The sequence below is a fragment of the Rhinoraja longicauda genome, chromosome 17 (assembly GCF_053455715.1).
Source record: "Rhinoraja longicauda isolate Sanriku21f chromosome 17, sRhiLon1.1, whole genome shotgun sequence".
Lineage (NCBI taxonomy): Eukaryota > Metazoa > Chordata > Chondrichthyes > Rajiformes > Arhynchobatidae > Rhinoraja > Rhinoraja longicauda.
The window spans coordinates 15341960-15359921 of record NC_135969.1 but is presented as its reverse complement, the minus strand read 5'-3'; the positions used below and the strand labels follow the sequence as shown (position 1 = coordinate 15359921).

General features: G+C 42.8%; 1 protein-coding gene across 2 annotated transcripts in view; it reads right to left on the bottom strand.

Annotated features, from left to right (window-relative positions):
- twf2 (twinfilin actin binding protein 2) overlaps positions 1 to 17521 on the bottom strand; it is a 92193-nt gene extending 74672 nt beyond the window's left edge. For both annotated transcript variants that reach the window (XM_078414194.1, XM_078414195.1), the window contains exons 1-2: positions 17419 to 17521; positions 5515 to 5592 (exon numbers count right to left, since the gene is read on the bottom strand). In XM_078414194.1, the coding sequence (XP_078270320.1) occupies positions 5515 to 5592; positions 17419 to 17443 (103 nt within the window). In that variant the 5' untranslated portion in view covers positions 17444 to 17521. The remainder of the gene's footprint in view (positions 1 to 5514; positions 5593 to 17418) is intronic.
- Positions 17522 to 17962: the final 441 nt, after the last annotated feature.

Here is a 17962-nt window from a genome sequence, read left to right as displayed (position 1 = left end):
TCTGGACTTTCAGAAGGCCTTCGACAAGGTCCCACATTGGAGATTGGTGTACAAACTTAAAGCACACGGTATTGAGGGTTCAGTTTTGAGGTGGATAGAAAATTGGTTGGCGGACAGGAAGCAAAGAGTAGGAATAAACGGGTCCTTTTCGGAATGGCAGGCAGTGACTAGTGGGGTACCGCAAGGCTCAGTGCTGGGACCCCAGTTATTTACAGTGTATATTAATGATTTGGACGAGGGAATTGAATGCAACATCTCTAAGTTTGCGGATGACACGAAGCTGGGTGGCAGTGTTAGCTGCGAGGAGGATGCTAGGAGGCTGCAGAGTGACTTGGATAGATTAGGAGAGTGGGCAAATGCATGGCAGATGCAATATAATGTGGATAAATGTGAGGTTATCCACTTTGGCGGCAAGAACAGGAAAGCAGAGTATTACCTGAATGGAGATGCAACGTGACCTGGGTGTCATGGTGCACCAGTCATTGAAAGCAAGCATGCAGGTGCAGCAGGCAGTGAAGAAAGCGAATGGTATGTTGGCATTCATAGCAAGAGGATTTGAGTTTAGGAGCAGGGAGGTTCTGCTGCAGTTGTACAGGGCCTTGGTGAGACCGCACCTGGAGTATTGTGTGCAGTTTTGGTCTCCTAACCTGAGGAAAGACGTTCTTGCCTTAGAGGGAGCACAGAGAAGGTTCACCAGATTAATACCTGGGATGGCGGGACTTGCATACGAGGAAAGACTGGATAGACTGGGCTTGTACTCGCTGGAATTTAGAAGACTGAGGGGGGATCTTATAGAAACATATAAAATTCTTAAGGGGTTGGAGAGGCTAGATGCGGGAAGATTGTTCCCGATGTTGGGGGAGTCCAGAACCAGGGGTCACAGCTTAAGGGTAAGGGGGAAGTCTTTTAGGACCGAGATGAGAAAACATTTCTTCACTCAGAGAGTGGTGAGTCTGTGGAATTCTCTGCCACAGAAGGTAGTTGAGGCCAGTTCATTGGCTATATTTAAGAGGGAGTTAGATGTGGCCCTTTTTGCTAAAGGGATCAGGGGGTATGGAGAGAAGGCAGGTACAGGCTACTGAGCTGGATGATCAGCCATGATCATATTGAATGGCGGTGCAGGCTCGAAGGGCCGAATGGCCTACTCCTGCACCTATTTTCTATGTCTATGTTTCATTCAAGATCATCTGTTGTACAATCATCTTATTCAAATTTTGATTTTGTAATTAAACCAGTAACCACTATACCCAAATGAATTCCACGCAAATTTATACTGACAAACAAACGTCACTGTTTAATCCATGCTTTTCATGGGCACCATGTAGTATTTACGTCAGAAGCAGCAACATGCTTTCATTCTCTGTAACACACTTATAATGTTGTTCCACCTCAAAGTCCAGTCCAGCCAAGCCCATTAGCTGCAGGCACTATTTTAAGCACAGCCAGCAGCTGTTAACACTTTCCAGAGGATGGTGACAAGTCACATCATGCCGCTCTTGTCACCTGACATCATTGCTTGTTCAGTATTGATCCCTCCAAATTCTGAGTTGCTTCATACAGCTCATACATCACATACAAAATTCCAACAAAAACACGTGCTATTTTTAATTTGTTTTTCATTGTATTGTAGCAACGGACTTGGTGCTAACTAACTGAAAGACTATCTCTTAAATTCAAAAATGCAACCACAATCCAGATCATCCAGGGCGGCACAGTGGCGCAGCCGGTAGAGCTACTGCCTCACAGCATCAGAGGCTCGGGTTCAATCCTCGGGTGCTGTCTGTGTCGAGTTTGCAGGTTCTCCCTGTGACTGCATGGGTTTCCTCCGGGTGCTCCAGTTGAAGTGGAGAAAATGGATAGGTGAAGAACATTAGATGGAAGATGAGTCTCAACCCAAAACTTCACCTATCCATTTTCTCCAGAGATACTGCCTGACCCACTCAGTTAATCCAACATTTTGCACCTATCTTTGGGTTTGTAAGTTAATTGGTCTCTGCAAATTGCCCCTAGTGGGTAAGGAATGGATGAGAAAATGAGATAACATTGAAATAGTGTGAACAAGTGTTTAATGGTTGGTATGGTACTCAGTGGGCCAAAGTGCTGTGTCTCTAAGGATTTACAAATATCATTCAAATATCTATTACAGGCAAAATAATTGATCTTAAGATAAGTAAATATTACAGAAAGACATTTTAAATGGACCTGATTTCCCCATTCTATATATATATTTTTTCTCATGATAATTAGATTGATAAACTGTTTAAAGCATCTCTTCCAATGTCATCAATGCTCATCAGTCTCCCAGGGATGCACAAGTAATACACCAATTCCACACAGTAGCGGGAAATTGGGGGTCAGTGTGTGTGTGGCAGGGAGGAAGGGGTGTTAAATGTTGGTTGTTGAATTAGGAACAAACTGCTTTGTCTTATCATGCATAACACTGAGCATGTTGGACCACAACAGTAAATAGGTTATACCTTTCAATACACTGTCTACGGCTTTTATGTCTCTCCAATTATCAAAAATTGACCTTCAAGAGTTTTCCATCAGGTTTTCCTAACAAGGGGTATCATGATTCCAGATACTATCCATCTTGTACCATATTCCACAAACCTATTGCAAAGCATCATTCATTTTCTGCAACTCTGCAACATTCCTATTCCCCATAGCAATCATTTTCGTCCAATTGATTAATTGTTTACACTTCTAGTTTAATTGTGACTATAATTACAACTGTTTTCAGTTGGTCGCACTCTAGCGAAGTAAAATGTTTATAGGTTTACTTTCCACTCCAACAATCGTGCACATAAACTTGAGCTGATACTTAAGTACTGATGGATCATTGCACTGTTCAAGATGCCATTTTGCAGCCAGCATAAACAGAGACAAGAAACTGCAGATGTTGGAATCTTGACCTAAAAACTGGAAAAAATAGCTCCTCATATTCCACTTGGGTAGCTTACAATCCAATGATAGGAACATTGAATTCAAGTAACAGTCAAGTAATAATTGCAGAGAATTGTGGACGCAACCCAGATCATCAAATAAACCAACCTCCCTTCCATTGACTCAATTTACACCTCACACTGCCTCAGCAAGGTCAGCACCATAATCAAGGATGAGTCGCACCCTCCTACTTTCCCCTCCTTTGTATGCTTATCCCCCAATCCCGAGTTCCATTTTTCATTTTCATTCTTCCACTTCCCCACCTTCCTCCCTCGCCATGCATATCCTTCCCTCTAGCATTACAATTCACGCCTCCACTTCTTTCCTTATCTGACACAATTTTTTCTTCTTTTCACCTCTGGCCTTTGTCACTTACTTCATCCATCTGCTAAACATTCCCTCCTCTTCACCTGTATCTATCTGCAGGCTTTGCCCCATCCCCACTTCCCTTTTCCAGCTTTCTCTCCTCTACTCTGAAGAAAGAAGCTGGCCCAAAATGTTGATGGTCCATTGCCTCCACAGTTGCTACTTGACCAGCTGTGTTCTCCAGCACTTTATTTCTTTATATATTTAACTGAGATACCTTATGAGATACCTAAGATACCTTATCTCAGTTGGAATAAAGATCCCATAAGACTATTTTGGAGAACAGCAGGAATGATCCTCAGTGACATGGCTTATTTTATACCTCAACATTTCTGCAAAAATGAAGATTATTCTGTCATTCATTACAATACTGCATATCACAGGACTGAGGAATTTCCAAAATCATTGCAGTGTCCGCATTTCAAAAGTACTTCACAGTCCATTAAGTATTTTGGGATGTTCGAAAAGGATGCAAGAGTTTCAATCTTTCACTTTTCTTGTGAGCTGGAATTTAATGATGCTGCTTAAACATATTTCATGTGGTTTGAAAACAGATTCATAGTCAGTTTCACAGCACTGAAACAGGTCCTTCAGTCAAATATGTCAATGCCGACCAAGCTGCCTAACCAAGTTAGTCCCATTGTCTGCATTTGGCCCATATCCCTCAAAACGTTTCCTATCTATGTACCTGTCCCTTAAAACATTATCATTGTATCCACCTCTACAGCTTCCTCTGGCAGCTCATTCCATATACCCACCATCCTGTGTGTGAAAAAGATACCCCTCAGATCCCTTTTAATTCTTTCCCCATTCATCTTAAACCTATGCCTTCCAGTTTTATATTTCTTTACTCTGAGGGAAAAATGACCATTCACATTATGTCCCTCATGATTTTATATACCTCTATAAGGTCATCTATCAGTCTCTTATACTCCAGGGGGAAAATATCCAGCCTCTCCAGGTTCTCCTTATAACTCAAACCCTCTGGTGCCGGTAATATCCTTGGAAATCTTTTCTGCACCCTTTCCAGATTAATGACATCTTCCTACGGCTAGGCGATCAGAACGGCATACTATATTCTTGTGCGATCTCACCAATGACTTGTGCAGTTGTAACATGACATCCAAACTCCTGTACTCAATGCCTTGACCAATGCATGCCAAGTGCCTTCTTCACCACTTGTCTACCTGTATGTTTCCACTCTGGGAAACAAGTACCTGTACCCCAAGGTTTTTTGGTTCTCCACACTCTTCAAGACCTTATCATTTACTATGTAAATTCTGCCAGAGCTTACTTTATCATAGCGAAAAACCTTGCATTTATCAGTTAAATTCCACCCGACATTCTTTGACCCAATTCCCCAGTTGATTTAGATCCTAATGTAGTCTTAGAAAGCCCTCTTTGCTGTCCATTATACCACATATTTTGGTATTATAAGCAAACTTACTAACGATGTGATCGACACTGTGATCCAAATCATTATTGTAGGTGACAAGCTAGTGTCCCCAGCACTGATTCTTGTAGCACACCACTGTACACAGACGTCCAATCTTTAAAACAAATATCCACTACAATCCGCTGACATCTTCCACTAAACCAATTTTGTATCCAATTGGCTAGCTCATCCTAAATCTTATGTGATTTAATCTTACAGACAAGCCAACCATGTGGAGCATTTTGTCAAAGACCTTGCTAAATTGCATGAAGACAACATCTACTACCCTGCCATCGTCAATCCTTTTGGTCCCTTCCTCAAAAATGTCAAAGTACTTTAACTTTAAGAATTGTTGCTTGATATGAATGCTTGCCCCCTCTGTTAAAGAACAATATTGAAACAGAATTTAATTGGGTATGATTATGCAACTATGTCAGTGGAGATGAAAATCGGACTGACCTGGTGTCACAAAGTAACTAGAGGCTTCAGGCATTCAATAATTTAGAGGGGAAGTCTCATGAAAATTAACTCCTTAAAAAGATGCACTTAAATATATCCAGTTAAGTTAGGAATACATTAATCTGACAGCAGCTTCTTTTTTAACACATTCTTAATCTGCTTACTATACTTGGTATACAACATCCTAATCTATATAAAATGTGCCTGCTTTCTACAATGTTATACACACATTTACATTTTTAAATACAGTTGAATGTTTTGTTGAGGTATATTAAGTTTCAAAGCAAAACAAGACCAGCAAAACTCACCATCTCTGATTATGACCTTCATAACACGAATAGATCCATTGCGGGCCTTTGCGAAGAAATCCTTTAGTTCCCTGGTAGCTAAGAGAACCAAAAACATGTTGATTAAACAAGAACCCGTAAATTTCTCTTCCTAACAAAACTTGTCAATCAATTTAAATATTATGTAGACTACGGTTTCAGTCTGTACTGTGGAAACTATGAAGCACTCAGTAAAGCACTAATGTTCTGTACGAGTCCGGTATTAAATACTGTATCTGCATGTGACCAAGAAAACCTGACACCATCGTGAGTGAACATAATCCCCAAATTTAGCTGGGGATGGCAAGGCTGATGCTTGTAGGAAGAGCTCCAGTGATCAATTTTCACATATATATATATATATATACTAGACCAAGTGGACCCGTTGGGCACAAACCTCTCCTGCATTGGTCCAGCACCTTCTCCTCCCCCTCCACTCCACCCCCCTGAATCCCCCCTCCTCCCCACTCGATCCCCCCTTATCCACCCCCTCCTCCCCCCATCACCCACTCCATTCCTCCTCAACCCCCCCTCCCCTCACCTCCCTCACCCACACCATCCCCTCTCAACCCTCTCCTGCATTGGTCTAGCACCCTCCCCCCCCCCCTTCCTCTCCCCCACTCCATCCCCCCTCAACCCCCCTGAACCCCCCTCCTCCCCATTCACCCGCTTTATTCCCCTCAACCCCCCTAATCTCCCCCTCCTTCCCCCCCCCCCTCAACCCCTCTTATTCACCCCCTCCTCTACAGCAAACGTAAGCGGAAGCATCGTAAGTCAGGGAGCTTATCGACAGGCCCCAACTGTGCACATGTGGACTTACGTCAAAAACGCAGCTCGTCCTCCCGGCGGGGGGGGGGGGGGGAGGAGCGCATTTATTAAAGTTAGCTCGTCGGCTCAGCAGCCACCCCCCCCTCCCCCCTCCCCCTCATTGGCCATCACTCCCGTCACTCTGGTGGGTCCCGCACCCGGCGGCCATCATGGCCCCTTCCTCCCTCATTGGCCGCTACTCCCGCCACTCAGGCAGGTCCCATTGTGACGTTGAACGTTGAAGATGGCCAGTTTAAGATTAAAAGGTAATTTTAAAACTTTAAAATGTCTATAACTTAAAAAATATGAGACCAATTTGAATGAAGCTTGCATTAGGATGATCCCAGGACAATGGTGAGTAAGGTGGGCCTAAAATTGTCACGCTATCGTGTGACGGGGGCACAAAGATAAGGCAGGATCATCTGGGGGGCGGGGAACAAACAAACAGACAGAGTGTTTTAGTAAGGTAGTGTAGGAAAATAACTGCAGATGCTGGTACAAATCGAAGGTATCACAAAATGCTGGAGTAACTCAGCGGGTCAGGCAGCATCTCTGGAAAGAAGGAATGGGTGACGTTTCAGGTTGAGATGTGGCGGCCAATGAGGGGGGCTGCTGCTGAGCCGATGAGCTGCTGCTAACGTTAATAAATGCGCTCCCTCCCTCCCCACGTCTGAAGAAGGGTCTCGACCCAAAACGTTACCATTCCTTCTCTCCCGAGATGCTGCCTGACCCGCTGAGTTACTCCAGGATGACAGACAGACAGATAGAGATAGCTAGCATGCTTGCTAGCTTGATTTTGGGAGTACGGTAATGGGTAAAACAGTGCCTTTTGGACTGGATGGCAGATAGAGAGACGAGATCATGAACTATAAGCATAAGGCTGACAGCTGGTTGGGACTGTGCAGAACAGAATACAGGCAGCTTAGGCCTGTTTATCAGAAGATGAAATGTTTAAAGTGCCACTGTATAATAGCAATGTTATTACACAACAAGTTCTACTTTGCAGCTTGGTCCAGAATCTGTTTCTCCTCATCCCAAATATTCAAGGTTGTTTTGAAAGGGCAATTTCCAGTGACTGAAATAAAGTTTTGAAATTGGAAATAGAAATAAGCAATTCATGTCTTTGGTTGAAATGAGAAATCCTCCCCCTATCCACTCTGGTTGATTTTAAGTGACACATTTCATTGTAATTAAAACTTGATGAATTAAAATATTTTATGTCAGATGTTAAACATTGCTCCTTCTATTATTAAGAAACCAAAATGCTGGAAGGACTCAGTGGGTCATGCAACATCGGTGGAGGGAAACAGATAGACAATGTTTCAGGTTCGGACTTTTTTTCCGAAGAATTCCTCCAGTAGTTTGAATTTTGCTCAGGATTCCAGCATCTGCAATCTCATGTCTCCTTTTATCACCTTTTCCATTTAAAACTCCCCAACTGTATTCTTGTGGTACTCTAGATTTTAACATTTCACATGGCCTTGCTACATCCATCAACTCTGCTCACTACCTTACATTATTCTTTACCCACACTGATTTTCACAACCCTAAATCATTTGAGTTGAGTTTAGTTTATTGTCGAGGTACAGTGAAAATTTTTGTTGCATACCAACCAGTCAGCGGAAAGACAATACATGATTACAAACGAGCCTTCCACAAATACACAATAAAGGGAATAACGTAAATAATGTTTAGTGCAAGGTAACGTCCAGTAAAGTCTGATCAAAGGTAGTCTGAGAGTCTCCAATAAAGTAGATAGTAGCTCAGGACTGCTCCCTAGTTATTGGTAGGATGGTTCAGTTGCCTAATAACAGCTGGCAAGAAACTGTCCCGAAACTGGAGCTGTGTATTTTCACACTTCCGTCCCTCTTGCCTGATGGGAGAGGCGAGAGGAGGGGGTGACTGGGGTGATACTCGTCCTTGATTATGCTGGCAGTCTTGCTGAGGCAGCGTGAAGTGTAGATGGAGTCAATGGAAGGGAGGTTGGTTTGTGTAATGGTCTCGGCTACAGCTCCTCTAACGACGGTGGAGACCGAGGACGGAAAGGTTGGTGTGGCAATGGGAAAGGGTATTAAAATAGCTCCCAATCGGGAGCTCCAGCAGGCCCTGGCAGACAGGGCAAAAGTACTTCAACAAGACAGCTAGTATTAAAGACCCACACAATACTGGGTACACACCAGACACACCAACAAGGCAGCTAGTATCAAAGACCCACACCACACTGGGTACACACCACGTTCTTATCCTGCTGCTACTGTTGGGTAATGTGCACCTTTAACAACAAAATTGGGTGTCCAGAATTAGTACTTGTTTACCCTGCCAACAAATGCCTGTAATTATAGTGCCTATTCTGCAAATTCCATTACTGTGACCTGATTAGACATTGTTCTTTGAGCTCTAGTAATCTACAAATCAAACTTTACCACGCCTAGTTTCAAAAGTTAGCTGTGCCTGTTTAATTAACATTTCACTCTGAAGGGGAGTGGGAAAAAATGCGCAACAGGAAAAGAGCTCAGAGATGTTGCCAAATAATGAGTCAATCCGATAACCAAGTTCTAAATTCTACTGAACATTTTGTAAAGTTGTACTCTCCATAAATTAGGAAAATCATAGATAAAATGTAGCTCTACGTACATGAACGGCAAATTCAAAATAACAGGTGCAGTGTAAAGCTATAGCCAAGTAACTATATTATGGAATTATACACTGTCAGATAATACAATTTATGTAGATGCATCCGGTTTCAAGTCATTCTTCCTACACAATTACACCATACAAAAAAAAAACAAGAAAATACAATCATTAACTTAAACTATTTATGAAATATTATACATGATAAAAATTGCACGAAGACCAGGAAATTCAATCATGGTAAAACAATGGCAACATTGAAAAAGTGTGTTATGTTTTGTGATACTCTGACAATATTAAGGTGCTTTCTAATTGCAAATTATTTCCTTCCTAGTTAAACAGAAAATTCAGATGATAACCCAACAGATGCAATAGGAGCAATCTATATACTAAAACTCTTGTTTATTTGTTTGGTTGTTCCTGAACTACAGCCAAAACGGTACATGATAGCGCAACAATTTTAGGCCCACCTTACTGACCTTCGTCCCTTTGGTGCTAATGGAAGAAGTTTCATTGAAATTGGTGTTATATATTTAAAGTTATTCACATTTTAAAGTTTAAATCTCTCTCCTAGGGAGGGAGGGAGGGGGGAGGGATGGGGGGAGAGGGAGGATAAATGGGGTTGAGGGGGATGGAGTGGGGAAGGGGGGTTGAGGGACGGGAAGGGGGAAGGGGCAGGGGAGGGGAAGGGGGGAGGGAGGAGTAGGGGGGAGAGAGGAGGGGGGAGGAGAGGGTGCTGCACCAATGCAGGAGAAGTTTGGGCCCAAGGGGTCCACTTGGTCTAGTATCCCACTAAACGTTTCCTATCCATGTTAGGAATCTATTAAGGGATGACTTCACATGAACCAGATGAGTGTCCAAGTGCTTATCAAAAGACTTTGATCGCATACTAGCTACCTAGTATCTGGTTAAAATATGTTAACCAGGAATTTTAGATATTTTTCCATTTTAATCTGAATTACAGAATCTATATGTATTTTGAAGGGGCCAAGGCTCCACATACCAAAAGAAAATACGTTGGATAACTAAAGGGACAAAATAAAGCTTTAAAAAAAAACTAAAAAAACATGCATCTTGATGAGTGGGAGAGGGAAACAGAAAGGTGATAGAGAAGAATTGCCAAAAGAAAGGAGATTTTTGTAAAGGGTGTTAAAGTCAGCACTTTTTTTTCCCATCTATTACATAAGATAAAAAAGTCAAATGCAATACAGGACCTTGAAGACTGCAATCAATGACATTATAAATAGAAATATGAATATGCAAAGCCTTCCACTTGTGCTGGAGTAACTCAGCAGGTCAAGCAGCTTCTCTGGATAGGCGACATTTCGGGTGGGGACCCTTCTTCAGATTGATTCAGTCTGCAGAGTTACTCCAGCACTTTGTGTCGTATCGCCTTAAAACTAGGGGCAGATACGGCTGGCCTGCATCAGTGAGCCCTTCTTCAAGAGCTGCTGTATGGTCTGGTTGACATGGCTGTCGTTGCGGCTCACGTTGTAGCTTCTGGCTGGAGCCCATTCTTCAGGCCGCTGCCACTGACAGGATGCGCTCTGTCACTGTAGGGCTCACTCCCCTCTCACCAGCTGTCGCACCTTTCTGTTGGCCATTGCTTTGTCCGCTTCATCCTCCACCACTATCTTTTCCTCCTTCTCCCATTGCTTTGTCCGCTCCTCTGCTCTCTCCACCGCCATCTCCTCCTCCTCCCCCGCAGTCGATGACATCTTCCAAGTGTATTATGTTGGCGACTCCATGGGAGAAGGAGATGATGGTGATGGAGGGCAGTGGTGGGAGGGGTCAAGAGGGCAAGTGGACAAAGTGACGGCCAACAGGAAGAAGTGCCAGCTGGTGAGAGGGGAGGAGTCCCATGGTGACTGAGTGCGTCCTGTCGGTGGCAGCGGCCTGAAGAAAGCACTGCAAGCCAGCGGCTACAATACGAGCTGCAACAACAGCATCATCAACTGGACGATGTGGCAGCTGGTGAAGAAGGACTCACTGGTGCATCTTGTGAAAGAAGTTGGCAACTCGCCGGAGCTATAAGTGGCTGGAGAGGCGCTGCGAGCCAGGGGTGGCATGGCAGCCATTGGTAGGTCCATCCGCTATAACCGAAATCCGTTAGAGGTCCGTTAAAACAAGGGTTTACTGTACAGTATTACAAATGGACAAAATAAAATTTAGAACTATCTACCTAAACAATTCTAACAGTTGAATATTCGAACAGTTATTAGCTCAAGCTAAGCAAATTTTACTTCAGAGTCCCTTTGAAAAATCCTGATATTTAATCAAGAATCTACAATTAGAATTTGTGCCCTATTACCAGGCTAATCGAGTTTGAATAGAAGAACAATTTCAGGAATACACATGACTTTATGTGACTTGTCAGTGAGGCACCAATATTGATTTACATTTTGTGAACACATATGAAAGTATTGCTTGAACAAGTTAATTATTAAACAGATAGCAATTAGAACATAGTGCTGGTTCTCCTTCCTGTATTCGTTCTGGGTACAAAATCACACTGGCAGCAAGAATCAAAATAAAGAAGGTTAGTGTTCATTCTAAAAGTACATATAAACCTCCTTACAATGCTTCGCTGCTCAGCAAATCAAATTCTAGTTTCAGATAAAAATATTCCTTTAATCTATTAATAAAATCATAACAAATATCTATTTCACTCGGTTGCAAAGATGATAAAACTGTTGAAAACAGCTCTCGTGAAGATTAATGGTATAAGGTATTTGAAAAAGATTTGTACTAAAGCACACCAGGTTTTGAACTTAACATCCATCTACTTATGTGAAGGAAAGAACTGCAGATGCTAGTTTAAATCGAAGGTAGACTCTGAAGAAGGGTCTTGACCCGAAACGTCACCCATTCCTTCTCGTCAGAGATGCTGCCTGTCCCGCTGTGTTTTCCCTCTATTTATCTATGGACCAGAACTAGCCAGTCTACTAACCAATGGTGTCCCATAATTAACACAAAAATATATTTAATACTGTTAAGAAAGTTTTCAAAAAAGTTACCATATAGTACAACGTCACATGTGAACATTAGTCTGGACCTCAAACTGAGAATCACCATGGGTTTTAACATCAAAGGTTTTAACAGAACTAGTTTGCAAAAAGTAGCCCTGTTTTATCATCCAGTGTAAGCTTTGAATTTCAAAGCATAAATTCTGATCAGCTTTAGACTTTAGAGATACAGCATGGAAACAGGCCCTTTGGTCCATTGAGTCTGTGTCAACCAGCGATCACCCCGTACACTAACACGATCCTACATGCTAGGGACAATTTTTATAACTTACCAATTAACCTACAAACCTGTATGTCTTTGGAATGTGGGAGGAAACCGGAGCACCCGGAGATAGCCCACGCAGTCACAGGGAGAGCATACAAATTCTGTACAGTTAGCACCCGTAGTCAGGATTGTACCCGAGTCTCTGGTGTTGTAAGGCAGCAACTCTTCTGCTGCGCTACTGTGCCATCCTAAGATCTCAGTGGTTCTCAGCTCGCTTTTCTGATGAAGGATATTTGATCTGAAACATCAGCTCTGTTCCTCTTTCCATAAATGCCGCCTGACCTGCCGAGTGATTCTTGCATTTTTGCTTTTATTTTGTATTTTTCTCTATCCCTATTCATTGTGAAGTCAGGGAACTCCAATTGTATGACCTCAATAAAATGGACTGAGATAATATGACACATTAGTGCAAAGCCAAAACACTGTCGATGCTAAGTATCTGAAAAGTAGACTGAAAATGTTGAATATTCATAGAAAGACTGGCAACAACTGTGGAGAGAAATCAGAGTCAACATTTCAGGTCCATGGTATTTCATCAATTCTGAAATATTATCTGTTTCTCTCTTGAAACTAATCATAATTAATAGAATGAGAGCATGTTGACAGCCCGACAAAATACAACACCAATGCATTATTCAGGTACAGAGCATATAGTATTCATTACTTAGTACAACAGATGGCTCAATCTTCGACTGAAAGTTCCTCTCAATAGAGTGACAAACAATAATGATAAATGGTGCCCACCAAGGTGCTGATGGCGACTGATGTCTAACACTGTTTTGAGAGTAAAGTGAATTTTCTGAATTATGTATTATTTTAACCAAAGCCCAGTCATCTTGTGGGCAAGGTAAGACAATGTTAACTCATGATTATTTACTTCATTTATCACTAAAGGCTGCCAAGTGGCATCGACCGGATGTCTTCTTCCAGTTCTGCAATCAGCCATGCTCTTCATGGTGGAATTCGAATGCAAATAAATAGGTAACATGAGCTGGGATGTACATGTGAGCTCGGATGTAGATGTGAAGGGATTCATTTCAATTCTTGCATAATTATACCACAGACCGCAAGACTACATTCACACTATTATTGATCAGAAAGTCATGCCTTAGCAATGAGTTGGAAAACCAGTGGAACAAATGTGATCAACACATTTGTTCCATTGGCACATGATGAGACAGTTATTTTCAAAGTAAGATTGCTTAATCTTCTGGAAAGTTTCACAAGAAGATGCCAAATAACATTTCTGCATAATGGAAAACAGGTCTGGTGGATGTGGATTCCAAGTATTCTAGGCACAATTACAAAGCATGACCTGCCAAACACTGGTACATTTTAAATCAAACACACTCTCCTCTATCTGCTTTCATCTTTTGGTACCTGGTTGTGAACTGTTGTATACGCTTTTCTTGGAGTCAAAGGGAGAATTTTATTTTTATTTTCTTTCTTCTACAACATGGTGATTGCATCAGCCATTTTCTATGGCGTGGTCTGCTGGAGCAGCAGCATCTCAGCGGCGGAGGGGAAGAGACTTGACAAGCTGGTCAGGAAGGCCAGCTCTGTCCTGGGTTGCCCCCTCGACTCAGTACAGGCAGTGGGAGAGAGGAGGATGATGGCAAAGTTAACATCGATGCTGGACAACGACTCCCACCCCATGCAGGACAATGTCACTGCACTGAGTAGCTCCTTCAGTGACAGACTCCTTCACCCCAAGTGTGTAAAGGAGAGAAATAGGAGGTCCTTCCTTCCCGCTGCTGTGAGACTGCACAACCAGCACTGCTCCCAGCAGACGAGTCAACAGTAACAGTTAAGGAATACACAATTTATGATGACAATTTATCCTTTACTTTTATTTATAATGAATGATCTCTTGCTATCCACTTTGATGCTGTAACACTGTAAATTTCCCCAGAGTGGGACAATAAAGGAATATATTATTATTTCAGTTCTTACTGGATTGTAGGTTACATTCTTCCTAGCCATTGCTAACAATCCTCTGTGACATTTATAATAACACTACCACCAATTCCATTTTCTTCCCTCACCTACCTAGGACCCTAATGACACACTGTGACCTAACGGGTGGGTGAAGAGTTATTGATAGAACATGCAGCATCTTGGCGGCACGGTAGCGCAGCGGTAGAGTTGCTGCTTTACAGCGAATGCAGCGCCGGAGACTCAGGTTCGATCCTGACTACGGGTGCTGCACTGTAAGGAGTTTGTACGTTCTCCCCGTGACCTGCGTGGGTTTTCTCCGAGATCTTCGGTTTCCTCCCACACTCCAAAGACGTACAGGTATGTAGGTTAATTGGCTGGGTTAATATAAAAATTGTCCCTAGTGGGTGTAGGATAGTGTTAATGTACGGGGATCGCTGGGCGGCACGGACTTGGAGGGCCGAAAAGGCCTGTTTCCGGCTGTATATATATGATATGATATGATATGTTCCAAACTAAATAGCTTTAACAGAGGTCAAGCCTAAAATTACCATCTAGCCATAAAGCAACTTTGGACTGCTGTAAAATAGTTTACAAATTGAATCCCAAAATGGCACGGCATACTCCTAATACATTAGATTTTTTTAAATTACTTATGCACAGTTAATGAATCTATGTGAAATTTGGCCAATTTAATTAACTCTGAAAGATTATATCTTAGTTTCCCTTAAGTTATTAGGAGAAGAAGCATGATGTTCAGGTGTAGACCTGCAATGAGATAAATTAAAGAGATCCCTGGTTTCCAGAGGACACAAGGTGAGGTTGTAAATAATAACGTGTTTATATTAAACTGTGCAGATTACAGGGACATTCGATTTTAAGAAATTGCTTACAATTTTATAAAACAAGCTCAACTCACCTGCCTAATATTGCACAATGACAGAATGTGATGAAATTGGAGATGGCAACATCACGTCTTGTTATCATAACATTGAATTGCACAGTAATGAACAGACTTCAGAACAAGTAGTCCATGTAGGTGTTATGCCACTTCCTACCATTTGATCTAACCATATCAGCATTTATTTCTATTCATGCGTCCATCAAGTGTTTCGGGTTTTGTCAAAATAAGAGCTATGTTATTTGCCTCAATTCTGGATGCCAAACAAAATGTTACAAAAGACATTGAAAAAAATTAAGGACTAAAATTAACAAGCTAAATCCAAGGTCTAACTGACAGGTATCACCATCAGAACACATACTGCTATTATAAGTAATGTATTGTAAGTAATTATAAGTAATGTCTGTTAAATCAATTGCATTGAGGTGTACCTTAGAAACAGATTATAAATTGATTGCAGCAACATCTGATTACCTCAATGCTCTTTATGGCTACCTGCTGAGTGTAGAATTGCTGCCAGGTCACATTACAATAGTGAGTACAGTTCATAAGTACTTACTGCCTGGAAAGCATTTTGGGGTATGAAACGCACTATAAAAATACAAGCTATTTTTGAATCCTTAATTTAGAGTTTTGCTTTTGATTGGGTTTTTTAATTCTACAATCATTCCCAATCATTAATTGCATTTTATCATGTGGTGCCAAGGACCATTCGCTACTAGTGCTCCAACCGGTTTCCACGTTGTTTTCAAAATAGCAGCTGACAATAATGTTTCCACACTATCCTAGGGGCCTGCCCTTTCATTGCCCAGGCTACTGGCTTCTGATTAAGAAGTATCAGAGAAATCTCCTCCCCACCATCGAAGGGCTCGACAGGAGTCACTGCCTCAAAAAGGCAGCCAGCATCATCAGAGACCCACACCACCCTGGCCACACTCTCATTTCATTCTTGCCATCGGGAAGAAGGTACAGCGGCCTGAAAACTGTAATGTCTAGCTTCAGGGGCATCTTCTTCTCTACACCATCAGGCTATTAAACAACCTCCAACTAAGCTCCAAACGGTATAGACTTAGGGGCATTTCTTTTGTTTTTGCACTATTATTGGTTTAAAAAATATATATATACTGAACTTATTTTTGTTGCATATCATGGTGTTTACAGAGTACTATGTTTCCATATCTGTTGTGCTGCTGCAAGTAAAAATGCCATTGTTCCATTTCGGGACAATTGACAATAAAACACTCGACAACCGACTTGAAATGTGGCTCACCAACCACCTTAATACTCCACTAAGTGGAGAGGGGAGGTAACCATTTTTCTTTTTTGCTTTATAGAAAGCTATTGTTCTGGAATCCAGTGTCTGTTTGGTCTCAGATGACCAAAAATAAAAGCCCAGAATATTATCCTTTGTCTTTTATATATCAACTATTTCTCTTTTCCACAAGAGGAAAGTGCACTTTGAGATGTGCTGAGAGCGGGCCTCAAATTATTGCAGTCTTTCCAGAGATTCACGACGCGATGCGTCAGTTGCTGGTCACCACGTTTGCTTTCACGTTGAAGTAAGTTTTCTAGAGAACGGTGATGCAAAGAGGATTATTCTCCATCAAGATGGGGACAACTCAATTAATGTAAACACTTTCAGGACTAATTTTCACCAAGGAAATCAAACAAACTTATTTTATTTTTGCCATAAAACTCCTTATTCACCAGATGGGGAACATTTCAAGTCAGGAGTGTCTTACTTGCAGCAGCATAACAGATGTGCAAACAGAATACCCTGTAAATACCATAATATGCAACAAAAATAAGTTCAATATACATTTTTTTTAAACCCAATAATAGCGCAAAGACAAAAGAAATGCCCCGAAGTCTATGTAATTTGGAGCTTAGTTGGAGGTTAATAGCCTGGCGGTGCTGAGAAGTTGCTCTTGAACCTGGACGTTACAGTTTTCAGGCCCCTACACGAAAAAAAAATGATAGTGCAAAGGCAAAAGAAAGGTTGGAAGACATTTATGCCTCTATTTACCAGATTAAAGACCGTTGTTTTATCCTCTACTCAACCTGCCAGATTAGCCGGCTCTGGGCGTGATGGACGGCATTGCCGGCCAATCACCGAGCGCCCCGCGGGGCCACAGCTCGGTTGACCAATGGGCGCTTCGGGAGGCGGGTCTTCCGGCGACGCCTGCCCCGGGTCAGACGCCGGGTTTCCCCAGCAACCGGACCGGGGGCGACGGTGCGAGGATAACGGCCACGGCTCAAATGTCACCGCCGTCACTCTGATCGCAACATTTCGACCTCCCGATACCGCTGGCGCATCTTACCGGGTATTCCAGTCTGGTGCGACATTGCAGAGGCGCTGCTTTGGACACTGGCCGCTAAGAGAGAGAGACGCTAACAGTAACGGTGACGCCCGCCGATGACGCGGGGGAGAGGGAGGAGCGGAGATGCGCATGCGCACACCGCGCGTCCGCAGCCCCTCCCCGCGGCCAACCGCCAGCTGCCAACGCAGCGACATCCAGCGGCCAGCCGCCGCCACTGCCAGCTGCCAACGCAGCGACATCCAGCGACCAACGCAACATCCAGCGGCCAATCGCCGCCACTACCAGCTGCCAACGCAGCGACATCCAGCGGCCAGCCGCCGCCACTGCCTGCTGCCAACGCAGCGACATCCAGCGGCCATTTGGATGTATCCCCTCTATTCTTGCTCCCCCCCCCTTGGGAGAGGTCATAAGCAAAGATAATAGATCTATTATCAATTTGACTTGAATAGATCTATTATCTTTGGTCATAAGTGATAGGACTGAAGAAGGGTCTCGACCCGAAACGTCTCCCATTTCTTCTCTCCAGACATGCTGCCTGTCCCGC